The 25865-nt window shown below is 40.3% G+C and overlaps 1 protein-coding gene across 1 annotated transcript in view; it reads left to right on the top strand.

The window, feature by feature from the left end:
- The window catches only part of rxfp1 (relaxin family peptide receptor 1), a 180392-nt gene that overhangs the window by 44760 nt on the left and 109767 nt on the right, over positions 1 to 25865 (top strand). The window contains exon 6 of the mRNA XM_061726495.1: positions 4870 to 5007. Within this exon, the coding sequence (XP_061582479.1) occupies positions 4870 to 5007 (138 nt within the window). The remainder of the gene's footprint in view (positions 1 to 4869; positions 5008 to 25865) is intronic.

Below are 25865 nucleotides of genomic sequence, written 5' to 3'. Positions count from 1 at the left end.
TTAAGGATGCATTCACATCTGGTCACTCCACATTTTGAGACTTGTGGCTACAACATGAACTCAGTTGTATCCTCTTATGAAGCTGTGCTCAAATGCAGAAATGATTCCTCCTCAGAAACCTTCTGCTTGCCACTAAGTTGATAACTGCAGTTGGAGCAAATAACGTTTCTGTGAGAAGCAGCGCCTAAGTCCCGGAAGCTGCTAGGATGGATGTCCCACACATAGTCAAGGTACAGTCTATTGTGTGCTGAGCAGCTAGCAAATATTCAGCATTTGCTTCACAGATTGCATACGAATGAAATGCTTAAAAGCTCCTGTTTTGTGTTTGTACATGGGTGTGTGGACAGAAAAATCGGCAGCATCAAAAAGGTTTTACACTAGTCACATCTGATACATAACTGAATGTATTGAAATGTTCCTGAGACTGCATGAGATGTAGACCGTATGATTTTTTTTTTCTTTTTCGGCGAGGCATATAGTTCAAAAAAGCAAGATCAGATCCCAAGTGCCCACTGGAGATGCATGTGTATTGGAGTTGTAATAGCAAGTAGGACAGAGCATCAGGTGTCAAAAGCCCCTTAATGTGAGAGCAGATGAAGTTCACAGCTGCCCTGGCTTCTAATTAATAACAGACAAAGTAAAACTGCTTTGGGACATCTGAAAGCAATTCTGATAGATGATAAAGCAACAACCTAAGATCTCATCTCAGCTTTCATAATTTTGCGATATGTTGGGCATCAAAGTATGGAGTTGATATGCAACACTTCTAAAGCTCTGTGAATTGCAAATGTTGTCCTGAGGGGTGTGGGTTACAAACCCTTCAGGTGATTACACTATGTTGTTGTACACATGGGAACACAATGAATAACCTCATACTTCTGTAGACCAACAGGCCAACCGACTGCACTTGGTTATGGATTTATTAGGTGTGTCTTACTTTTCTGTGAAAGCTTTTTATTGACACGTTAAAAAAAACCCATTAAGGCTGGGTTTAGAAAGTAGTTTTGTGGCTCCTGTGACTCTCTAAAACCTAGAATTGAATTTATTTTGTGATAAAATTATGTTGTTGATCATAGTGTCATTGGTGTCATGGATTTGCAATTTGACCCATTAACACACAGCTGTCAGATGGAGTTTACACAAAGACAACTGACAAGACATTAGGGGTGTAACGATACATTAATCTCACGATACGGTACGATACACGATATTGAGGTCACGATAACGATACGATATTATAGCAGTATTTTTTTAACAACCTTGAATGAGGAACATGTGACTGGAAAAAAATGTCTTTTATTTGAAAGACACAAAATACAAAACAATGCTGTGCGTTTGCTCTATTGTTACAGTTTGTAATGCTTTATAACTGTTTAAGTTTTAAAGAGAAAGCCAGGCCAAACATTTTACACAAACTGAACTAAAAGTAAATGTCAGGTTTGCATTATGCATCTTCAGTATAAATATTTTGCCACAATCTGAATAGTTTCTCTCATGTATGATTTCATTTTTTTCTTTCTAATTTAACAACTAAAATTAAATAAATAAATAAAAGTAAATAAATACATACAATTTTACATCACAAAAAAGATTGATTCATGCTCACCTTATAAGTGTAAGAGGAGATTTTTTTTTTGTTAAGAAGTTTATTTTGGTAATTCAGGGTTCATTATTCTATAAATATATTCTTTATATTCTGATGTAAATCAGGGACTATAATGACGCTAGTCAGTTTATCTGTAGTGCTTAGTCTGTTTTAGATTGGGCGGAGTGATACGCCACAGTACGGCACTAGGTGCTGTGTTGATGTTCTAAAATCCTACACTGTTGAGGGACATTAAAGTACACTGAAACTCAGCAGAAGTTGCCTGCGTGTTTATCCTACTCACGACCCGAAAAAGGTTTAATTTGATAAGGTAAGGCTTAACTCTACACCAGCCTTACATAAGTAAAAGTTCAGAGCTCAAAACGGGACCACAAAACGGGACTAGTTTCTTCTGAGCGGAGTAAGATTTCTGTCCGCGGGTCGAGGTGCGGTCGTGGCCGCGGTCGCAGTCGGATGCGCGTTTCTAGTCAACACAATAGATTAATATTAATAACCCGAATATCGCGATACAGTTTGTCACCTCCACGACACATATTGTGACGTTTTTGTATCGCGAAATTTCGTGGCACGATATATTGTTACACCCCTACAAGACATAAAAGCAAAGAGGCATTGTGTAAACTCCATCTAAGTTTAATAAGGTTTAATAAGGTAGAAGTAGCAGTAGCAGACAGTTGGTGATGAGTTAAATGAATGAAATTATGTATGTGAGTGGATTCGTGAGCCTTTGCTAATTTCCTTCATCTCTTTGTCTGTTTTTCCTATACATATCTCGGTAATGAAATGTCCAATCAGAACCTCTCACCATAGTGCATAACAGACTGTGTTTACATTGTTGGATACTCCTCAGCTCCACCTGCTCAAACCTGTTGGGCATCTCATGGTTCTAGAACCCTAAGCGCTTTCCGTGTATATGCTGCCTTTGGGGTCTATTTTCAGAAAACATTATTTTCCTGACAACATCCGGATATAGTTCACCTATAAGCGCCTAAAGCAGCGCAGATTAATTTTGTTGATGCTAAACTATAAATTGAATCCCAACACATTGTTGTCATCATTATTCCCAGGATACTTCACACATCAGCAATATACATTTCTTCAAGGCAGATATACAAAACCACAATCTTCCATGGCTGTTCTGCTGTGATGGGTTGTACGTCAGCCTGGAAGGCTCCATTGTCCATTTAGCTTTTGTTGCAGTCAAGACAGACAAAATGACACTGGCACTATTGGAGATGGTATGTTACGCCATTAAATCAATGCTGTTGAGATAAAGGGGGTTTGTTCTCTCGTAGAAATTGGCAAAGAGAAACATCAACAATATTTTCGAACGGCTTCTGCAACGTTTGGCAACGTCTCACATTGGATTGCCCCCCCTTGTTCAACACAACACTACCCTGCACCGTTTTAACCAGTCATTTCATCCATCCATCCATCCATTTTCTGCCGCTTATCCGGAACCGGGTCGCGGGGGCAGCAGCCTCAACAGGGATGCCCAGACTTCCTTCACCCCAGACACTTCCTCCAGCTCTTCCGAGGGGAGTCCGAGACGTTCCCAGGCCAGCTAAGAGACATAGTCTCTCCAGCGTGTCCTGGGTCTTCCCGGGGTCTCCTCCCGGTGGGACATGCCTGGAACACCTCCCTAGGGAGGCGTCCAGGAGGATCCGGTACAGATGCCCAAGCCACCTCAGCTGACTCCTCTCAATGTGAAGGAGCAGCAGCTCGACTCTGAGCTCCTCCCGAGTGACCGAACTCCTCACCCTATCTATAAGGGAGCGTCCAGCTACCCTGCTAGGTGCGTAGATTGACCGGTAAATCGAGAGCTTCGCCTTTCGACTCAGCTCCTTCTTCACCACGACGGTACGGTACATCGACCGCATAACTGCGGACGCTGCACCGATCCATCTGTCAATCTCACGCTCCATCGTTCCTTCACTCGTGAACAAGATCCCCAGATACTTGAACTTTTCCACCTGAGGCAGGACCTCTCCACCCAGCCGGAGAAGGCACGCCACCCTTTCCCGATGGAGAACCATGGCCTCGGTTTTGGAGGTGCTGATTCTCATCCCTGCCGCAACAGGACAACATCATCCGCAAAAAGGAGAGACAAAATCCTGTGGTTCCCAAACCGGATCCCCTCTGGCCCCTGGCTACGTCTAGAAATCCCGTCCATAAAAATTATGAACAGGACCGGTGACAAATGGCAGCCCTGAAGTACTTGTATAATTCAATTTGGTTCACTTACCAAGCTTATGTTTAATATTCACTCTGCATTAAAGTTCTGAAGAGCATTTCCTCATTGTGGTACAGGAAAGCAGTGATACTTCAGCTGAAACATTACATGATTTTGTCAGTTTGTAATGTGGCAGAGAAAGATTGCAAACAACAAATTTCAAAGTTATGAAAAAAAGTAGTTTAGATTAAACAGGAATGGACCTTCAGCATCTCAATTTTCTATTTAATTTCCCTTCAGCATACGTTTAATACCCAGAGGTGGAATCCAGCAATGAAATCAGAAGCAATTCGAGCATTTTGAGGTCTGTCAGGATGGTGAATTGTTTATATACTTAAAATGAATGTATGTACAGAACAAGTTAAACACATTTTAATGACATGTGACAAATTAATGCAACATTTTACACACTGACATGTTTTTTAACTGTTTTACAGTGAACCTAAGATTTATGCCATATAATCCCAGAATGAAATGTTGCACTTAAGTCACTCCTTGAATACACTCTGCATGTACAAAACCACCCCAAACCTCTTGTGAAGTAAAATATTACGCTTATTTCTCAAAAAATAATGAAAAAGATCTGGTTTAAAGTTTTCAGCCTCTCAAAAACATCTCAATGCACTGTGTTGAGAAAGTAAATGAATTACCGCTTTTTTGATTGCCATGAAGGTATGTGTACATTTTATAGCATTCTTAAGTAGGTGCCTGTGGAGGAAACCTGATAAATGTCCAATTTGTAATCTGTTGATGTCACTGTTTGATTCACTTTGAAGCAGAGGAATAGGTCAGTGTCAGTATGGCTTATACGTAAGTATTCTGAACAATGAATGCATGGATGATGAGTGAATTAATTGTTTTGTTTCAGCCTGAAAAAGAACTGCACAATGAACAAACCCTGGCTGATCAAGATCACAAAAATCCCCTTAATGAGGCGACATTTTACTGAAATCTCTTGTTATGTCTGATTTAAAAGCAGAGGCTAGTTTCACATTAATTAACTTTCTTGAATGTTCTGCTTTGTTCATAGTACTCAATGCCACAGAAGAGAAGGTGAAATGCCCTCTTGGATATTTCCCCTGTGGTAACCTAAGCATGTGCCTCCCTCAGCTCCTCCACTGCAACGGCATCAATGACTGTGGAAATGAGGCAGATGAGGAGAATTGTGGTGAGTGTTCTTTTCTTCTTTGTTTTCAACTTTAACTAAGGGTAATAAGACAATACACTTATGTATATATGTGTGTGTGTGTGTCTGTGTGTGTGTATATTATATATAATTTATATTTACCGTATTTTCGCGACCATAAGGCGCACATTTTTTTTTTTTTTTTTTTTTTTTAATGTGCCGGGCGCCTTATGAAACGGTGCGCCGTGTCTATTACCTGAATTACGGTAATGTAAGGCCGCCCACCATGAGAACGGTAAAAAGAGAAGGGGGCGGGTGAAGCACCCGTGAGTTGCGACGTGAATGAGACCATCCACTGAGCTGTTTAATGCGAAACAGATGATGAAGACTTTTAAGGATTTGCTTGATCTGTAAAGTGAAATAAAATACAATCAAACTAAGTTTTGCTCCAGCTCTATTTAAATAAGCACTGTGTGTTCTGCAGCGCGCGTGTGTTTTGCATGTCGGGAACCGAAGATGCAGCTGCCGTCGGGTTGCGGGTCCGATCGCCGCATCCCCGGGGCAGATCCGGCTGAAATGCCGGTGCTCTTTCCCCGGGAGCCCCTGCTACCAGTGCAGGTGGGCTCCTCCGGTCCCGGCCGGTCGGAACCGGTCACTTTCCCCGGTTAAAGCCGCGGTGATGCGCGCTGCTGCAGCCCGACTTCCTGGTTCCCCAAGCGGGATCCGATCGACCTGGTTCCCGCCCGCTTTGGGAGCAGAGATTTCTGGGGTACGTCTCAGGTCGGATCAGCTTCCCCCTCCGAGATTTTCAGCCAAATCTGTCGGTTACAAACCCGGTACCGGACCCCGTTTTTCGCGGCGCGAAACACACACATTCTCATTTATGTGGCGCTTGCCTGCCGCGCTGATGGACAGAAACTTATGGTGATTTTTAAAAGAAAAACTTTGCATAAGACGTTTCCAGCCGGAGTCATAAGGACGAATGAAAAGAGGTTGGATGAAGGGATGATGATAGAGTGGCTGAGACAGGTCTGGAAATTCGGACTGGCGCAGCTGAATTACCGGAGCGGATACAAACCCCGGTCCCGACATGCGTGTGTGTGTGAGCGGGACCAGTGCGGGGGTCCCGGGACCCGGGACCCCCGCGGGGGAGCGGACCGGGACCCGGGACCCGGGACCCGGGACCCGGGACCCGGGACCCGGGACCGCCGCGGTCGGAATCCGCAGCACAACGGGGTATGAAAAGTTTATTTACTCTTGTGCTTGCCTGCCACGCTGATGGACAGAAACTGCCGGCTATGGTGATTTTTAAAAGAAAAGCGTTGCCTAAACAGACTTTTCCAGCCAGAGTGAAATGAAAAGGGCTGGTGGCTGAGACAGGTTTATGTGCCGCGACCCGTGGTTTTTTTTAATTCTTTAATGCAGAAACAGAAGATGAACCTTTGAAGGGTTTGATTGATGTGAAAAGTGAAATAAAATATCAAACTAAGTTTTGCTTCTGCTCTATTTTTAGCGCGTGTGTGTTTTGCAGCGCGTGTGTGCAGCTCCTTCTCTGTAGACGGCGCCTTTTGGGTCGGTGCGCCGTATGTGTGTTTTAAAACCAAAAATGACACACAAAACTGAGGGTGCGCCTTTTCACACGGTGCGCCGTATGGTCGTGAAAATACGGTATACCACAAACATACTCACAAACATAATATATAATGTGGGTTTAGGTGTTCCATTTTGGGACTAACTGATATTTGAGAATAGTCCCAAAAGTAATTTTGAAAAGGTTTTGAGTGGAATCAAGAACTGAATAGATAAAAGATTGTCCAAGGTAAAAAGTTCTTGATGGACCAGACTATGCTGTGAGGAAAAGGTTCAGAGGATGACACTCAAACAAATTGGAGCTGAAATGGCTGAAAACGTGACAAAGTGCCATCAAAGAGTGGATTCTCAACAGCATTCAAGCACTGATTGCATGCAACATGTGTGCACCAATGTGAAACATCACTGTTGTCATGTAACAACACTGTCATGTCCAAACATTATTGTTCGCCATTTGAAGTGAACCCCTTGAAAAAAGGTTTTGTAATTTCAGGGAGCTGGAAAAAATTATCAATGCAAATGCCGAAAAAAAAATAGAAGTTTAGAAGAAGTTTAGTTTGTAAAAGATAATTGAATCCTAGTTTGAGCAGATTTACCATTGTGTTCACTGATGTGAAAGTACTCTAACTAAAAGAAACATGGGACATGGTTCTTTTTTGAGTTTTCATAAGTAGAAAAACGGTTTTGCAGTTCACAAACTGTTTTATTTTGTCCTTTTTACCTAAAACATGTCTTGTGCTGGATTTGACTGGTGTTAATATGATGTCTGTTGTGCTCTAACTGTCAAGAAGAAGGAGAAATTAGTCGTTTTATTTGCATCGTCACAAATAGAACTAAGATATCACTAAAAGCAACCTGTGTTATGCATAGTCCATATTGTCTTTACTATCTAAGAGATCATTTAATTCCAGTTTGAGTGGTTAGGATGTGTGGTCTTTGGGACCTGATCTAAAGTAGTCTAAAGGCTCCAACAAGCAGTGCAGTGGTCCTTTTGTCATCTGATGAATGATAAGCTAACTCCTTAGTTGTAGAGGGAACTCTCACATGATGCTGAAAAAGAATAAAAATAAACCAAATAAATTATGCAACCTGCAGTTATTATATCAAGTTGTAATGATGGCAATATGTACAATATCCAACTATGAGACTTTGTTATCTGCTGCACAACAATCACAAAAGACATGGGTGAACAAAATGTGGCCACCTAATCAGAGTGTTGAGACTGAAATCAATAAGGCTGGGTTAAAAAAATAGATTTAATAGATTTGAAGCGATTTTGAATGATCCGATATCAAATGATCTGATATCGATTCATAAAATCCCAATGAAGCAATGAATTGGACAACCCTAACCTAACTGCTTTGGGCTCAATTGTTAATATTTTTGATAAAGTACCAAGTTAGAGTTAGTTTCTACAATTTACAGCATTAGTTCTCTGAGAATCTCTTTCATATTCAAGTAAAATCGGTACTGTCCCTGAAATATCCTTATCCAAATTGAAAATCAAATCAAATATAATTGCAAATCGAATCAAATTGATTTTGGAAATCTGAATCGATACCCAGCACTAGAAATCAACCTTGGTAGACAAGACACAGATTTGGGTACGCTGAGCCGCCTCTTACTGACGGCTGTTGCTGGCCCTGCTTCAATAACTACTGTGCTCATGAATTCAGACATGAGATGTGTAACATTAATGGTTTCATCTGCCTATAAAAGCAACACCATTTGGACAGGCACATATTAGTTACTTCTTCATTAGTTTTAATCATGCTTCATCTAGACATGCCTATGAAAGGCTGCGGGATCTCCGCACAGAAATCTGTGAGGTACCGGAAATTTGGCAGTAAATCAAATGTAGCATGACATGAACATCTTTAGAAATAAGAGTTTACTCAAAATGTTGAATTGCGATGAAAATTCATATTAGCATGCTAAGTGTATGGAGGTGATATCTAAAATGTACTATGAGAAACAGGTATAAATTAAAGTGTCTCTCTTTTCTTGATGTTTATGCTTATTTTGTGGCATATTTAACTCAGTGACAGCATAGTTATTTGTTCAGTCAAGAAAAATGTGATCTTTCATTTTACACATCAGTTTCCAAAGGACATGACAAAATATTGATATCCTTTGTGCAAGCTCAAGGATGAGTTCATAGATAAATAGAATATGAACACTTGTCATATGGTTGAATTGAGATGAATTTGAGATGCATCAGTAGTGTTCCTTTGATCCACTGGGTATTTCAGTCATTCACCCCACAGTAGGCTTGAGCCTGATGACCTGAGGGTTCTGGTTGGTTCATAATGGACCAGGAAATCAGTGATTTATTTTGGCCCTAGACCATTCAGAGATGTATAAACCAACAGCAGGCTTTTAAAATCTACTCTGTGACTGGCAGAAAGCCAGTGTAGAGATCATAGAACTGGAGTGATTTTGTTGGCTGTCTTAGTGAGGACTTTGGCAGGAGTGTTCTGAACTAACTGCAGCTGTTTGGTGGATTTTCATAGGAAGACCGGTGAGAACTGCATGGCAGTAGTCCAGTCTACTGAAGATAAAATCATGCACGTTTCTCTAAGTCCTGCTGAGACATCAGTCCTTTAAATCCTTGATATTTTTCTATAGGTGATAATAAGAGGACTTCACCACCGTCTTAATGTGGCCGTTAAAAACTCAGGTGTGAGTCCTGAACCACTCACTTTTAATCCTTTTGTCTTCATTTAACTGAAGAAAATTCCGTCACATCCCATCATAAATTTGAACAATGAATTTGATAAAGATTTCCCCAACAGGACAATTATAGTCTTCTGGTCAGGTAGTTATTTAACTTTGTGTGTAATCTGTATAATCTGTATAGTCATGGTAATATATTTTTTTATCATATGAATGAGAGTCTTTTGCCTGCGTGCACGTGTGAAATTTGAACAATGTCATGCTGTCAGCTGACACACAGATCTATCTTGCCCATTTGTTCGGTTTTGTATTACACGATTTTATTCTTAGTGAATAGAGCCAATTATGAAAAAGTCATTGCTGTGACATTCTTGATGTGATGGCTACTATAAATTCTGCCCTTGTCCCCCACTGTTCGTGGATAAATTAATCCATAAAAAATGAAAAGTACAACGCCTGTGGAAATCAACTACACTCGAGGTTCACAGACCTCACCTCAGGGAACTAAGGGCCTCCTTGAATGGAACTGAATATTTTTATATATATATATATATATATATATATATATATATATATATATATATATATATATATATATATATATATATATATATATATATATACATATACATACACACATTTATATGCATGGGCAAATGTTTGTAATGAGATATTTATAAAGATAAAAATTCCATTCAGTTTAAGGATAAAAGCGGCAGGTTCCTGAATTTACTGTCAGTGTCTTAAAGAGACTTGAAAATTAATTTCAATATAATTGAAAATGGGGGCGATAACTTATTTTTATTTAATTTTTTATTCAGGTTTTTATACAGGTTAGTCTTATTGAGCCACGGGCTCTCATTTTCAAGAGAGAGCTGTTTTATACAATAAAAACATCACAATCAATTACAAAGTCAATAAGGAAATTGAAAAAATGATGGAAACAAATTACAAAAATTACATTTTGAAGTTATGTCAGTAACAATGTTTATCATAGTAGATATTTTATTATTTAAATTCATGATAATAGCTAAAAATCACTGGGAGGATCTACGCTGAACCCTCGACACAGATGTTATTTTGATGGCTGAGTCCCGTCCCTTCCCCTGAAGTAGAACTCGGCTGTATAAAAACAGGCTTAAGCATGACTGATATCCTGAATTTATCTTGAGAAGACAATCATCATTCATGGCAGCTTATAAAACAGCTGTCAGATTATATGAATTACTTTTTCTCCTCTCTTGGCTTTCAGCCATTCTCCGGCTATCCAGTCACCCTACAAAAAGAGAGAATTATGTTTCCATGTCAGTTGTGTTTTCAGTAAGTGCTTGTGGGTTAAGCTTTTTATTCAGTGCTATATAATCACATAAATGCTGTTGATATGCAACTGCAGTTGAACCAAACAGCTCTCAGGGCATTTTGAGGGCAACATACAGTACATGGGCCGTATATACAGTACATGGTTGCATTATGAAAGAATTGGGAAAATCAGTGGAGAAGGAGAGCCTGGACTCTGTAAATCTGCTTCATGAGACAGTAGAGGCGCAAAAGGCACAATAACCCTTTTTAAAAAATATTATATTATAAAACGGGAAATTTACGGGAACATACTACGGGAGGACGGGTAAAAAGGGTAAAATACGGTAGTTTCCCAGCCAAAACGGGAGACTTGACAGGTATGGCCACAGCACCACAGTTTAAAAAAACGGCTTTCAGAGAAGCTAAAAAAGAGTTTTCATTAAACATTGATGAAGCCACCAGCCAGAGCAGGACCAAATTATGAAAGTACTTGTTCACTTTTTTGATAATGATACGGCCAAAGTAACAACTCAACATCTGGCAAGCAGAAAAGTTAATCTTGCCGATGCTTCAGCACTTCTGCTGGAACTAGAAGATGTCCTGCAGTCTTATGAGCTTGAGTGGAAACAAGTCACAAGTTTTCTACTGGACAATTGTGTCGCCCTGGCCCTGCCCCTTCTCAACCTGGGACTTGCTGATTGGGCCGGAGCTTCGGGAGCTGCATGCTGGCCTGCGGTCCTCACCCCTGGTCATCCCGTTGCTGCTTCTAGCTGCCTGCTGTGCTGTTGCCGTTCCTGACCCACCAGTCTGGCCCTCAGCAGGAGGGTCCCCCCTTATGAGCCTGGTCCTGCTCAAGGTTTCTTCCCTCCTAAAGGGGAGTTTTTCCTTGCCACTGTTTGGCTTAAGGTTTTTCTCCCACTAGGGGAGTTTTTACCTGCCATTGTTTATGTAATAATTGCTTGGGGGTCATGTTCTGGGTCTCTGGAAAGCGTCTAGAGACAACTTTTGTTGTATTAGACGCTATATAAATAAAATTGAATTGAAAATTGAATTGAATTGAATTGTCGTTCAAGTATCTCGGGATCTTGTTCACGAGTGAGGAAACAATGGAGCGTGAGATTGACAGACGGATCGGTGCAGCGTCCGCAGTTATGCGGTCGATGTACCGGACCGTCGTGGTGAAGAAGGAGCTGAGTCGAAAGGCGAAGCTCTCGATTTACCGGTCAATCTACGCCCCTACCCTCACCTATGGTCATGAACTTTGGGTAGTGACCGAAAGGACAAGATCGCGGATACAAGCGGCCGAGATGAGTTTCCTCCGCAGGGTGGCTGGACGCTCCCTTAGAGATAGGGTGAGGAGTTCGGTCACCCGGGAGGAGCTCGGAGTCGAGCCGCTGCTCCTTCACATTGAGAGGAGTCAGCTGAGGTGGCTTGGGCATCTGTACCGGATGCCTCCTGGACGCCTCCCTAGGGAGGTGTTCCAGGCATGTCCCACCGGGAGTAGACCCCGGGGAAGACCCAGGACACGCTGGAGAGACTATGTCTCTCAGCTGGCCTGGGAACGCCTCGGACTCCCCTCGGAAGAGCTGGAGGAAGTGTCTGGGGTGAAGGAAGTCTGGGCATCCCTGTTGAGGCTGCTGCCCCCGCGACCCGGGAACGGATAAAGCGGAAGAAGATGAGTGAATGAGTGAGTGAGTGAATTGTCGTTGTGAAGGGAAAAAGGACTGAAAAAGGCCCTCCTAACACAAGTTAGGAGGGCCAACAAGGTTCTTTCCTCTCTTTTATTGTTCAACTGTTGCACTGTAGGTGTTTTGCAAATAAAAAATAAATATGGTTAATGGTTGCTAATCAATAATTCCGCCAATTAATTAGCCTGCCTGTGTTTCACCTGCCCTTATAACATTGTGACCTTTAATTTAAAATATTCACATTTTAGATTGCAGGTCCTCTTATACCCCGTCAAACACAATGACAACTAGCGAAACTTGATATCAAAAGCATCCATAGTGAAGTCCCTCTGCGCAGACCCTTGTTTTATTTTAGCATTTTGTTTTCAGTTGTAAGAGCTTCCTTCATCTTTTTTTGCTGTACAGCACACGCTTGTATATTTCATGCCACGAATAAAGTCATTTCATTTGTAGTTATGTGTTTCACTTTTATTACAAACAAAGAGCTAGATATTAATGTTGGTGTGTTACATTTATTATGAACAGATTCAAAATGGTATACAAATCTTAAACAAAATATCAACATGTACAAATTTTAAACATTTGTATGTGCAAATTGTAGAGGTATCAAAAGCTGAACTAAAACGAAATATCTTCACATGTCTAGAGGTTGCGGTAGACAGGGGCTGTAGTTGTTCGTGTCTTGTCAAGATTGTACTTTGTCAGCAGAGGCTTAATCAGAGCTGTTTTTAGTGGCTCTGGAAACACGCCTGACATTAAAGACAAGTTCATAATCATTAGGTCTGACTCCAAAATCTTTGAGACCTTTTTGAAGAAACCTGTTGGCAGGATGTCTAAACAGCTAGAGGAGTTCAGTTGAGATAAGATGTCCTCTGGGTATTTGCTGTTAATGGGATGAACCTGTGTCATGGTGTTTGAAACGGTTTTCCCTAGACAGACAGATGCTGAACCTGCTGTTTATCAGCTGCTTGTGTAAAATTTTTGATTTTGTTTGTGAAGAATTTGACATTGCAGGCGATGGTGGAATTAAATTCACTTGCTACTGACACAGTAAGGTTTGATAGCCTGTCAACTATAGCAAATAAGGCCCGAGCATTATGACTGCTTTGGGATAAAAGATTGAAAACTTCCATGAGATAACTGCTTACATTGAAAGGATTCATTAAATAAGACACCCTTCCTCCTCTCCTGCTAACTCTGTTAGGAGGGGTCTACTGGATGAGAACGGCTGCACTGTTATCTTGGTCTAACCAAGTGTTAAAAACATAAAATTCAGGCTGGGCTCAGGGATAAAATCATTGATTGAAAGTATTTACCCAGCTAAAGACCTAACATTTAATGAAGTCAGCTTAAGTGTTTTAGAAGTATCATTTGCCTTTCTTGTGTTTGGGAGCAGTCTGTGGCACACAAGGTATGTTTATTTTATTGATAGATCTTTTAGAGTGCAACTCTGTGTTTTGACTGGGCTGCATTTCTCCTTCTGTCACCTACAAGTACAGACATTTTAAAACCTTCTAAACAGGGTCCCAGCTTGTGCTGGGAAAGTTAATGACTGTCATAATCCTCGCAGCCCAGACCATCCACAAGTCACACATCAGACTACCGAGACAGGACATGCTGGTGGGGTTTATGGGGGACAAAAAGGGATTGGGCTGGGGGAGCGATATCTGAGCCCAACGTTGACCAGCTCCATCGTCTGCTCAGTGAATTTCAGGTGAGGGGAGGAGTAGGGCTGGGCGATATATATCGAGATTTTAATATATATTGATATATTTTCAAACGCGATATTGTACGAGACAATATCGTTTATATCGATATAGCTTTTTTTTTTTTGTTTTGTTATTTGCACAACTGTCAACCTCAGTGGAAAAGTCTGCCTGTTACTGTCTACATTGTATTAATTGCACAGTGTATTTTAATTGATTGTTTTGCAGGAAAGGGATATTTGTTTTATTTTATTCAAGAAGCATTTTTATTCTATATATGATGGCAGTTTATTTTTATTTCATTTGTTTTATACATTTTGATATTGTGCAGACCTCTGTTAATAAAGGTACCTGTGTGACATTTGGCACGAGGCTTTGTATTAAAACTGACTGTTTTTTTAAGGGTTTGCCTCAGAAAAAATGAAGCTAACAGAGATGCTATGCTATAATGCTTTGGGGGAAACCCCAATTATGGCACAGAAAAAATATCGATATATATCGAGTATCGCCATTCAGCTAGAAAATATCGAGATATGACTTTTGGTCCATATCGCCCAGCCCTAGGGAGGAAGGCGATGACCTGCCAGCGGTTTGGGGGGGGGGTTAAAGAAGATCCTGGTCCAGGTCATTGATGCTGTTGAGAGGGTTGGGGGTAAATAAAGACCCCTCCTCTTGCCTCTGATGCCTCTCTTTTCGGCAGAAGGCAGAAGGATAAATCAACATTGGCCGGGTTTCCCAGATCAGTTAAGTAGTACTTAACAGCGAAAGACTTCTTTCAAACCTTCTTAAGGAGCCTGTGAAAGAAAATCGCGTTTCCCAGAGTCGCTCTTAGCTTAAGTATCTCTTTCATTAAGAAGGAAATGAAAGATGCTGCTGACCCAGTCTTTACAACCATCTTAGTGAACAATGACTCACAGATCCAGCCGCGTCAGGCAAATCAATATCACACAAGCAATGAGATATTAAAACAATGCACCCCGCACAAATTTTTATCTATTTTATACTTTAGATTTATATTGTTTAGCATTTATTGGTGACAGCAAAGGGGGAAAAAAAAGAAAAATAAGGAATAACAAGTGTGTTCCTGTATATGCTTTATGCATTACGCACAAATAAAACGATCATCATGAATATCATTTATTTGATAATTTGGCTGCTATACAGCATGTTCTCGCTGCAAATCAACTGCGTTGCCGTGCGCGAAGCAGAACTGTTTATGAACGCATTGGTGCGTCAGCACTTCAATCCCCTGGACGTGCTGTCGGACCGGGCTGTCCAGGCAGCCGTGACACCGATCCTCCTGCCCGAGCCTGAGCCTGAGCACCTATATGTGATGACAGGGAAGCAGCAGCTGAAGAACAGGAGCCTTTGATGAATCGTTCTTGTTGAATTCTCTTGAAAAAACCCACCTGCACCGCAAGGTTTAGGATAAAAAGACGCTACAGCGCGAGTCGGGATGCAGCATCATTCAGAAGAGCAGGAATACGTGCGAGGCGGGGATGATCTCCGCAATTAGAAGCCCTCTATAATTGTAAAAAGAATTTAACTTATCACGGGTTCTTTTTGGAACATAACCCCTGTGAAAAACCAGGGATTGCTGTAATTCCACGTTGCGATTTGCGAAACTCGCCTTCTCTTGTCTCATGTTTTTGAACGCACACACACGCCCACCACGTTTCCTCCCGGTCTCTGCGTGTGGGGAAAAAAAGCCTCACTGTAGCCAGAAATAACGGAGTAACACACAGTTTGGATGAAAAAGGGTCATTGAATTATATTTATCATCTTAATTTTTCATTATAACGCACATGCAGCAGGGAATTAGTGCGTTAGGTAGCAGTGCTGCATGTGAAAATGCGCTGATAGTGATCGGTGATCGATTTGCCTGGCATCGATTGATTTGGTTTCAGAACCGGACAGCTGCTCCAAAGAGCTTCTGAAAGAGCGAAACTAAAGAACGGTGTTAAGAAGTCATCTGGGAAACACCCGTATCTTAGGGTTCTCTCTTAAGTGAAACCTTCTTTGAACCTCTCTTAAGTCCTTAAGAGAGGTCGGATCTGGGAAACCCGGCCATTGTCAGTTAGTCTAATAAGATACTGGCTCACACGTTATTCCTCAAATTTAAAAAACCCTTGCTAAAAAAAGCGTAACTTTTCAAAATGAGTCTAAATAAACAAATGTGATTTATATACTTCTAGACATCTCCATCCCCCCAAATCTTCCTCCACCTCAGTGCCCCAGGTCATTAAATCAAATCACCGATCCTCAGGTGCACCAAGAGTGCTTGAGCAGGAATCTGAATCCCACATTGCTCCAATTGGTTAATCGGTTTATAAATGTTCATGTTCTAAAGTAATTTGCAGAACCGAGCGAGACATTTTGATAAATGAATCATAGCCATGTGACCTCTAAGTTTGTGTGGGAGCAAGAAATTCCACTTTAAAGGGACTGAAGCAACTGATGCAGAAATCAATGTCAAATCAAATAACTTTATTTATCCGTTAGGAACTTTGTTTGTGTAAAAGCATCAGCATCAGTGCGTGTTAACATATGTGACAGAAACAAACCACACAATCAATGTAAAGCAACATCCATTGGGCAATCACAAGTACTGCTTAGACTTAGATGCTGTAAACCACAGCATAGATAAAATAATAGAGAACAAAGAGATACAAATAAGTCCCCCATTAAGTGCATAATAAATACATTAAAGGCAATGATTTTAAACATATGTTTAACAGCAGGTCCAAAAAATAAATAGGTAAATCAGCTATTTATTTATGTGTCTGATGGATGAGGGCACAAAGCTTGACATGGCTCTGTTTGTCCTGAATGTTAGTGATCTGTATCTGTGACCTGAAGGGAGGAGCTTATATTGACTGTAGAGTGTGTGTCTGAAGCTATTTGTTGTCCCTTTCGTTTAGTCCTTCTGTTATAGATGCCGATCAGTGATTCCTGCTTCTGTCCAATTATTTTACTGCTCAATGTAAAAATTTTGTTTAATGGATTGCGGTGAATGTTAGATAAAGATCCGAAACAAGTTGTTATGTTGAAAGTTAAAACTGATTCAATGAAACACTTAAAATGCTGTCAGGACTGATTGGTGGACTTGAAGTTTACAGAGTTTTCTAAGAAAAAAGAGGCGTTTTTGAGAAAATTGATTCAGTGTTAGTTTGGAAGGTGAGCTTGTGGTCAATTACTGTCCCCAGATATCTTTATGATTCAACCCTCTCTATAGGCTGATTGTTGACAGACAGAGTGGGGATGTTGGATGGACCTCTCCGAAAGTCAACAACCAGTTCCTTAGTCTTGGTGGTGTTGAGGTCCAGACAGTTCTGCCTGCACCACTCTGCAAAAATGTTCATCTCAGCCTCCTCTAAGTTAGTAGTGTCTAAAATAACAATGTCATCAGAGTATTTAATGTATGTTATGCCAGGGCTCGTGCTCCTACAGTCATTTGTGTATAGTGTGTAAAGTACCGGTGAGATAACAGAGCCTTGGGGGGCTCCTGTGGAAAGTGACTTCGATGAGCTGAGGTGTCCATTGACTCGAACCCTTTGATGACTGTCTGTTAAAAATGAGAGGACCCAGAGGATCAGATTGTCACGGCAGAACTAAGATCTGGACCCAAATGCACGACCGGAGACTAGTTCAAAATAAAACAATCTTTTAATGCAAAGTATCAACCAAAAATCACTCCAAAGAGGAAAATTCTGCAAAAAACTCAAAGAAATGCAAAAACCTGGCTTTAACAAATTGCCTGACATGGAACCTTGAACACTTGACGAACTGGCAACAAGACAAGGGGAGACACAGACTATTTATACATGAGGTAGGGAACACAAGTGGTGCCAATCAGGGCCGGGGTTGGCAATCACAGTGGAGGGAAAAATCACACAAAGGGGGGGGAAGTCAGGATCTGAAACGAGAGGGAGAAGGTGTATCAAAATAAAACAGGGAGCCACGAGACAACATAGACACAAGACAAAACTAAACACAACTTAATGTTTCTTGGACATGACACAGATGTGGATTGGTGTCCAGGTGCAACAGTTTCCTGCCCATCAAGTGGGGTTGCACAGTGTTAAATGCACTAGAGAAGTCCACAAAGACCAGTTTGATTAAGGACAATGACTTTCACAAATCCGTCTTATTAGCGCTGAAAGTCATAGCAGCAGGGACTTGAGTTGTTTATGTCATTTGGAGGAACGCTATGATTTGTCTTTCTGAGTGCATGAAGGTACGTTGGGTGGTTGATGATAAATAAAAGCAAAAGATGATGAGCAACATTTCCTTTCAAAAGACAAGATTATTAAGCAGAGGAAGGAAAGGCTTCTTTGGGCACAGGTGTTTGATTCTCAGAAAATGTCCACCCTGATGAAGGTTGAAGAAACAAAACTTCAAAGATACAGCACTCCTTTGTCTTGCAGTTTGTTTACAACATGAGTGATTTTTCCTCCAGATGTACTTGTTTCCTGGTTAGGGAATGCCTCCTGGCTCTGCAGCTGTTGAGCTTTACGTACATGCACTCTTAGTGCATTGTTGACGTTGCATTAGCACGTCTGAGAATATGAATGTATTATACAATTACGGTGTTCATCAGTCTCCTGGCGCCCATAGGTTTTGCAGAAGTCAGACAGCATTGTCCATCATGAGAAGGCAAAACAACAGAAAGTCCTACTTGTTGCAAAATTTGTTCTCAAAGATTTGGGGGTCTCTCTCCACTAGACTTTAATGTTTGATAAACGTCTGAGAGCTAAGCTATCAGCTTGGTTAAACACATTTTATTATGACAGCTGTCCTGACAACCACAGATAACTCACTTGTGTTGCCCGTGTTTAGTATTTTCAACTGTCGGGAATACATGCTTGTAATGTGTCGTACTTTGTGTTAGGGCCAGGTCTGTTTGGCTGTACACGACAGAAAAGATCTGTCTGTCTGTCTGTCTGTATTTTTAGAACAATATTGTCTGAAGCGGCAGCCAGAAACTATGAGCTAGAGGATGAGAGAGATTTTAAAGTCCTGCTGTTGGTTTATAAATCTCTGAATGGTCCAGGACCAAAATACATCTCTGATCTCCTGGTCCATTAGGAATCAACCAGAGCCCTGTCGTCACGGTCTCGCCTACTTTCTGTACTAAGAGTTACAATCAAATATGGTGAGGCAATGTTCAGGTTTTATGTTTCTCACATGTGGAACAAACTTCCAGAATGCATCAGGGCTTCTGAAACCCTCAGTTACTTTAAGTCAAGGTTGAATACATTTTTATTTACTGTGTGTGTGTGTGTGTGTGTGTGTGTGTGTGTGTGTGTGTGTGTGTGTGTGTGTGTGTGTGTGTGTGTGTGTGTGTGTGTGTGTGTTTAATTGTTGATTCGGCTAAACATATAAGAAAATTGGAATCACAAAGAAAATTGCGGTTGTTGCATCGCTTGTTTTCCAATGAAGAATATCTTGCACACTTGGCTCAATTAAGGATGTACATCAATTAAGGCTAGAGAAATTTGTTGTAATAACAACCTAAAAATGTGTAGTTCTATCTTCAAGTTTAAGGAAATGTTTAAAGAAAATACTGTAAATAAATATAAAACACTATAATTATAAAGTATACTATCAAAAACATTCTAGAATGTGAAACGTCAATTTTATATTTTGTCTTACTTATTTTTGTCTTCTTTATGTATTGTTTGTTTCCACGGAGTAAAAGCTAATGTCTCATATTTATGCTGATCATAAGAAAAAAGTGTAGGCACTATAAGCTACGGCTTCAGCCTACACCTTTTCGGCAAAAGAAATGTTGTTTTTTTTTCCTTTTCATCTTGTTCTGCAAAAAAGTGTGTACAAGCCGAAATAAAGATTCGTAACATAACATAACTTTAACAAGAATCTGGCATGTGGTGCAAAACATGCATCATCAAGACAGCTGTCTGTCACCAACCATGAAAACACCTTAAAAAAAATCCTTCGAGGGCATAATTTCACAATGATTTGATAAGTTGTGGCCAGTTTTCAAGAGAGATGTTTCTTACAAATATAAACCCTATATTTATAAAAGGGAAAACTAGATAGACCAAGGAAAATATTAGAAATGTATAAGCCATACAACTTGAAAATAGAGAATTAAGATAAAAAAAAATTATATAAATAAAAAAAAAAAATCATATTAGCAGATGCTGAAGTTGATGGGCTTTTTTTTAACCAAACTGTATATTTGGCTGAAGAAAATTAGATTTACATACAGAAAAATAAAAACATCATAAAAACCTAAAAAGGAGTAAATGCCATTAAGGATGGGCTAATAAGAAACAGCCATAAATCGTGAGTCTGGAAGGAGATTAATTTTTGCTCAACAAATTAAACTCTTGGAAGATTACTCTCTGAAGGAAACCACCATATTTCCATAGTCACTGATGATGTGGTGCAGCATGTCAGATAAAGGACAAGAAGGGATGGCAGTTAATTCAACCGTAAATGTAATCGTTAAAATTTTCAACAATTTTTTCGCATTCCATCATCGGAAATTGGGTTTACTACTCATTATTCCTCGTCTCTGGGATGTTTGAAGGAGGTGTTCTTGGTCACCAAATGGAGGAATGTATCTAAGCATATGTATGGTGTTTGGATATGACAAAAATGTAACAATATAGGGATGTAATTCAACAGTTTGATAATAATCCACATCTGACCAGAAAAACGCAGCCATTATATAATATTTCCTTATCTGTTCTCAATTATGACGATTCCCTGAGACCACATGTGCTTCATGTACACAAACAGGTAATTAAACGACAAGATGATGCAGAAGATACATGTGGCAATCATGCTCGAGCACAATTGAGACTGGTGCGAGTGTGTGCCAGTAGGGGAATCAGGAGAGGGAAATTATGCTAGTTTTAAGTATACCCTAATTAAAGGGGACCTATTATGAAAAACTCAGAGTAGGAGGAAAGCAACCAAATTCTGCAGTGTCTGTACAGCCGCCCGGATGAGCCGTCCAGTGTGATGTGGCTTCTACGAGCCGTTCAGATTCTGCTGGAGGGATGCGTGAAACCACGGCCACAACTAACTCTGGCTGGAACAACAACAACTCTGCAGGCCGGAGCTTCCGCCATTTTTTCGTAGCGGTGTATCGTGTCATTCTCGTTATCGCGTCAGGCAGCCAATCAGCACAGTGCATTATCATAGCCCCACTCAGAATCCCACATAGAGAATGCGGTTAGAGAATGGGAAGATAAACACATGGCTGAATTTCTAATTTATTTAGCAAAAACAATCAAAAGCTTGTTTTTAAGACATTCAAGGCCTGTTTAAAATAGGTATTAGATTGCCATAATAGGTCCCCTTTAAGTTTCAAACATACATACATACACACATATATACACACACACACACACACACACACACACACACACACACACACACACACACACACATATATATATATATATATATATATATATATATATATATATATATATATATATATATATATATATATATATATATATATATATATATATATACTGTATATATATATATATATGTGTGTGTGTGTATATATTTCGGTCTTTGTGAATACTCTATTCTGATTGGCTGGCAGGTGTAGGATATAAGTTATAACCTACAGTGATAACTTACACCTAGAAAACAAGTTCGGACAAATTGCCTGATATCTTTAATATCATTGCGCTGGATCAACTGCCAGGTGGTAACCACGGCAACGGAGATTCAGAGAAGAAGAGCCGGCTACCGCAGGAACGGCGACATGAGTGATTTTGTAATTTATTTTAATTTATTTGGTGAATTTAACAATTTTGATGACTGGGATGCAGAAGAGGAGAGAAAAGAAAATAACTAGAATCTCTCCCGTTACCAAGGAAACTGACTTATGGCTTGTTAAAAAACTTTGCAATTTACCAGGTTACAACGGCTGCAGACGAGAGATTAAATAGTCCGCTCAGCCGCTCAGCTGTGGCTTGTTATAAAACTAATGATTTCAACTGAAAACACATCATGAATAACTGATTTAATATTTATGTTTTTTGGGACGTGACCTTGGTATAAGTGGGATAATGCCCTTCGAGGTGTACATTATCATAAATATATGGACTCCGCGTCGTCCATATATTTATGATAATGTACACCTCGTCGGGCATTATCCCTTACATATATAATATATGTGTGTACACATACACCTGGATATCTGATTTGGATTCCTCCTGGATCCCTCTCTCAGGATATGTTTTGAGCCTGTCTATTTGAGACAAGGTCCCAAGACAGACCCGGGACATGCTTGGCTTTCTTAGGAATGCCTTAGTATTACACTAGAAGAGGCAGGGGAGGTAGTTGGAGGAAATAAAAAGGTATGCCCTCCCCCCGCTTAAGCTACTGTCTCTGCTACCTCAACTCTGATAGACATTAGTTGATGGATGGATTGATGAAGTATGTGAGCAGTTTTGTATTCCCCTGTCCACTCATCAGGTTTTAGATCTAAAAGAAATAAAAATGACCTGTTGAAACATTTCACATATTGCCTGTGACCTCTTAGTGTTTTGCACTCTGGCTTGGGTCACTTTGACCCAAGCATTGGTGCCTTGCAAGGGTTAAACTTTGGGGAGTGGTATGAATCAAAGTATTGATGATACTGAAAAGCATTTTTGATACTGAGACATGTATTGGAAAAATCTCAGTGATATTCATCCCCACAGTCAAGTGTGGGAATTATGGATGCTATCTTTTGCTCTCTTAAAATGTCCTATAAACTGAGTCAGACGTAAACACCCTTTATTGAAAAAAGCAGAAAGGTTCAAGTATACACCAGTAACAGCCTTTTCAGTAAGGCGTGGTCTGACAGCAACAAATACAAACACATTGCACCTGAGTATTTGGAGAAATATTATGAGCAAAGGAACTGTCCAATTTTGAATTGTTATTCAGGAAATCAGGAACCACATAGCACCCATTCCAGGTATCTCATGAAGAATGGAGAGCTCATTTTGGAAATTATCTTTGCATATGTCATCCTATGTATACCTGAAATGATTTATATCCGAATCTTCTCGTTTTCCTTTCTGTTTGTTTGCCGACACAGAAATTCAATTATCAAATTCCACTTTCAAATCATCATTCTGTCACCTTAGTATTTGGTCCTATTGAATATATATCTCGGATGTATGGCCATGCAACATGAGTGAGAAGGGACATGTCCAAAAGCCTTTGGCTTTTTGCCTACAAGCATGTGGCAGACTTGCAGAAATTGTTTTCAGAACCTGACATGCCGCCTGCAACGCTGCAAAAATCAGTCGGCAACATTAAAGGGAAGTGACAGCAGTCGATGAGATGTCCCCAATAACAGCTGTGATGGCTACCATTCTGCCTCAGTCAAACCTCCCACTTCAATAAGGACTTTATTAAGTAATGTTTCCTGTTGTTGAAACCTGCCAAACATTATCTAGTGCACATGCATTTCAGAGTGCCTTCAACACATCAGATCTTTCATAACTAAACATAGCACAATCAGTCTCAAAATAACTGTTACTCTATACGTACCTGCCTGTCACCATGGGTGGCGCTATAGAGTGACAAGGAAGGAAGGAGTCCCAGCAGAGGCCTTTGCAACCAGCAAATGTTATAAATATGTGCACAAACAACATCTCTCATTCAAATGACTCAAAATGTATTAAAGTAAGTATTAAAGATGGTGAAACAACACTTGGAATAAAGTTTTCATATATAAGCTACACATAAGAAAACAACTAACGAAACATGAAACAGAAACTTCAATCTATATACATGAGTGTGTGTGTGTACGAAACAACCCCGATACACACCACCAACCAACAAATCTGCTGTGATGTTCCCCACACAGAGACGCACCAACAGCGAAGCATTTGCTCTTGTTATTCAACCAGGTAATGAGGAACAGCTTTGTTTTCTGTGGTGGGAGAACAATGTGATCCAGCAACGTGGATGCAACAATAGACCAACTATAGAATAAACAAACACGCTAATAAACGCAGTTGTGGTGGGATCGGTGGTCCGGCTCACAACGTGTGCAACACAGTAAAACAAAACTAGTGAAATGCGTTAACTATGTTTCTCTGCCATAAGACAAAAACAGCCTCTTACATGGATCGCTTTGTAAGTGATGGTTTTGTCCTCGGCAGACCAGCATTCCTGCCGGTTCGGTGAACAGCTGGATTATTATGCTCCGTTGGTGGTACTGGCGAGGAGCAGCTCTCTCTTTCTCTCTTGTTCTCCTCGTCTCCATGTTAGAACTGCTGCCTTCAGTCCAAACACCACAGTTTAAACACCTAACCCTTTTTTTTTCTTTTTTTCCCCCTCTTTCTATAGACCTGTTTCTTTCTTTTATCCTATGTAACCTTTTTATCCTGTAGCCTATGTGATTTTTAACCCTTGCTACGATACTTGTGCTTATGTAGGAATTTGTTTTTATTATTGTACGGGATTGTAAGGATGCGTGGCCTGTGATTTTTGCACTTGCACTTTTGTCCTCCCGCAACGAAGTTCCTAACGGAAAAATAAAGTACTTTTGAGTTTGCATTTGAGTTGAGTCGACGTAATCGACGATAAAAACTTGTCAACGACACTTTTTTTGTCGAGGCATCGACCTCCTAATTTATTCTTGGTCTCCGGTCGCAAACGGCTCATCTGCGTTCAGGTAATTCCGCTACACACCACTAGTTTTGCTGCGTGCACCCTGCTGGTTAAATGAGCTACCTTCTCTCTTCCCTCCCCTGTATTGAGCTTCTTTGCCGTCGGTTCAGAGCATCCTCCTGGTTTTTGGTAAGACAATTCGTAGAATATTTCCTATCCTGCACATCGTCCCCACCGCTGCTGAACTTCATCACATAACTGTCTGTCATAAGTGACCCCTTCATCCCCAGGGTCTGACAGTTTGTTTACAGAGTGACATCCTGATGTTTGGTGCTGTCATTGGGGCTTTTCACTGCTCTCACAAAAGTGAGATGCATACTGACAGAAAAAAAAGTATGTTGCTCCTGAAAATGTCCAGATTCATGCAAACACAGCCGGTACCACGTATCAGCCAGAGTCACTCTCAAGATTCTTTTTTGCAATGTTTAAAAGAGGAAACGTTGACAATAATTGCAGTTCTTTTGAATCATTTTATTATATTTTTTTTCATGCATCTGGACTCTTGTTGTTTTGGTGGCAGGAGATTTGTGTCGTCCTTCATCCTTGGCCTCCTCCAGCACCAGCCAGAACATCATTTTCAATGATCACATTTGTTGTAGTATATTTGACGGACGGATGTCATCATTTAGAGGGTAGCAGCTGCTCAGCTGTAGTCATGACGCTTGCAAGCAGGAAATCACTTGAATAAAGGAAACAGTTTGACTTCTCTGTTATACAGGATCACAGACTTTCTTATTCACACATATATCATATATATATATATATATATATATATATATATATATATATATATATATATATATATATATATATATAATGAGGATATAAGGATAGGGAATAAAAAACAACTCTTGAAAGAGCAGTTAATCTGTTATCGTCCTGTTTTAAAACTTATTGATGAGCTTTGGGGAGATTAAAGTTCTGTTTTTCATGCTCCTCCCATATCTTCCCGACTATTGATGTGCTTTTCTAGTTGTGCAATTTCAGTTAAGCTCTACCACGATTATCCATACCTATTTATGTGATGCTGTTCGGAGCATTTTACTTGAATGTCCTCTTAATCTCTCTCCCTGATCTTGTTTCCCTCTTGTCAAACTTGGTTTTAAAAGATACGTAACTGTCATGGGTGTTCTTGATTTCTCAACCCTTGAGTAATGGGAAAGAGAGGATGAGCTGTCACAAGGATATCACCTCAAATGGATAAGCCCAAAACAAAAACACAGTATGACTGCAGGGCAAGACATGAATTTATACAGAGAATGGCTGAGAA

Source organism: Cololabis saira, chromosome 7 (assembly GCF_033807715.1).
Source record: "Cololabis saira isolate AMF1-May2022 chromosome 7, fColSai1.1, whole genome shotgun sequence".
Lineage (NCBI taxonomy): Eukaryota > Metazoa > Chordata > Actinopteri > Beloniformes > Belonidae > Cololabis > Cololabis saira.
Note: the sequence above shows the minus strand (reverse complement) of the source record. Positions and strands in the feature narration are given on the sequence as shown.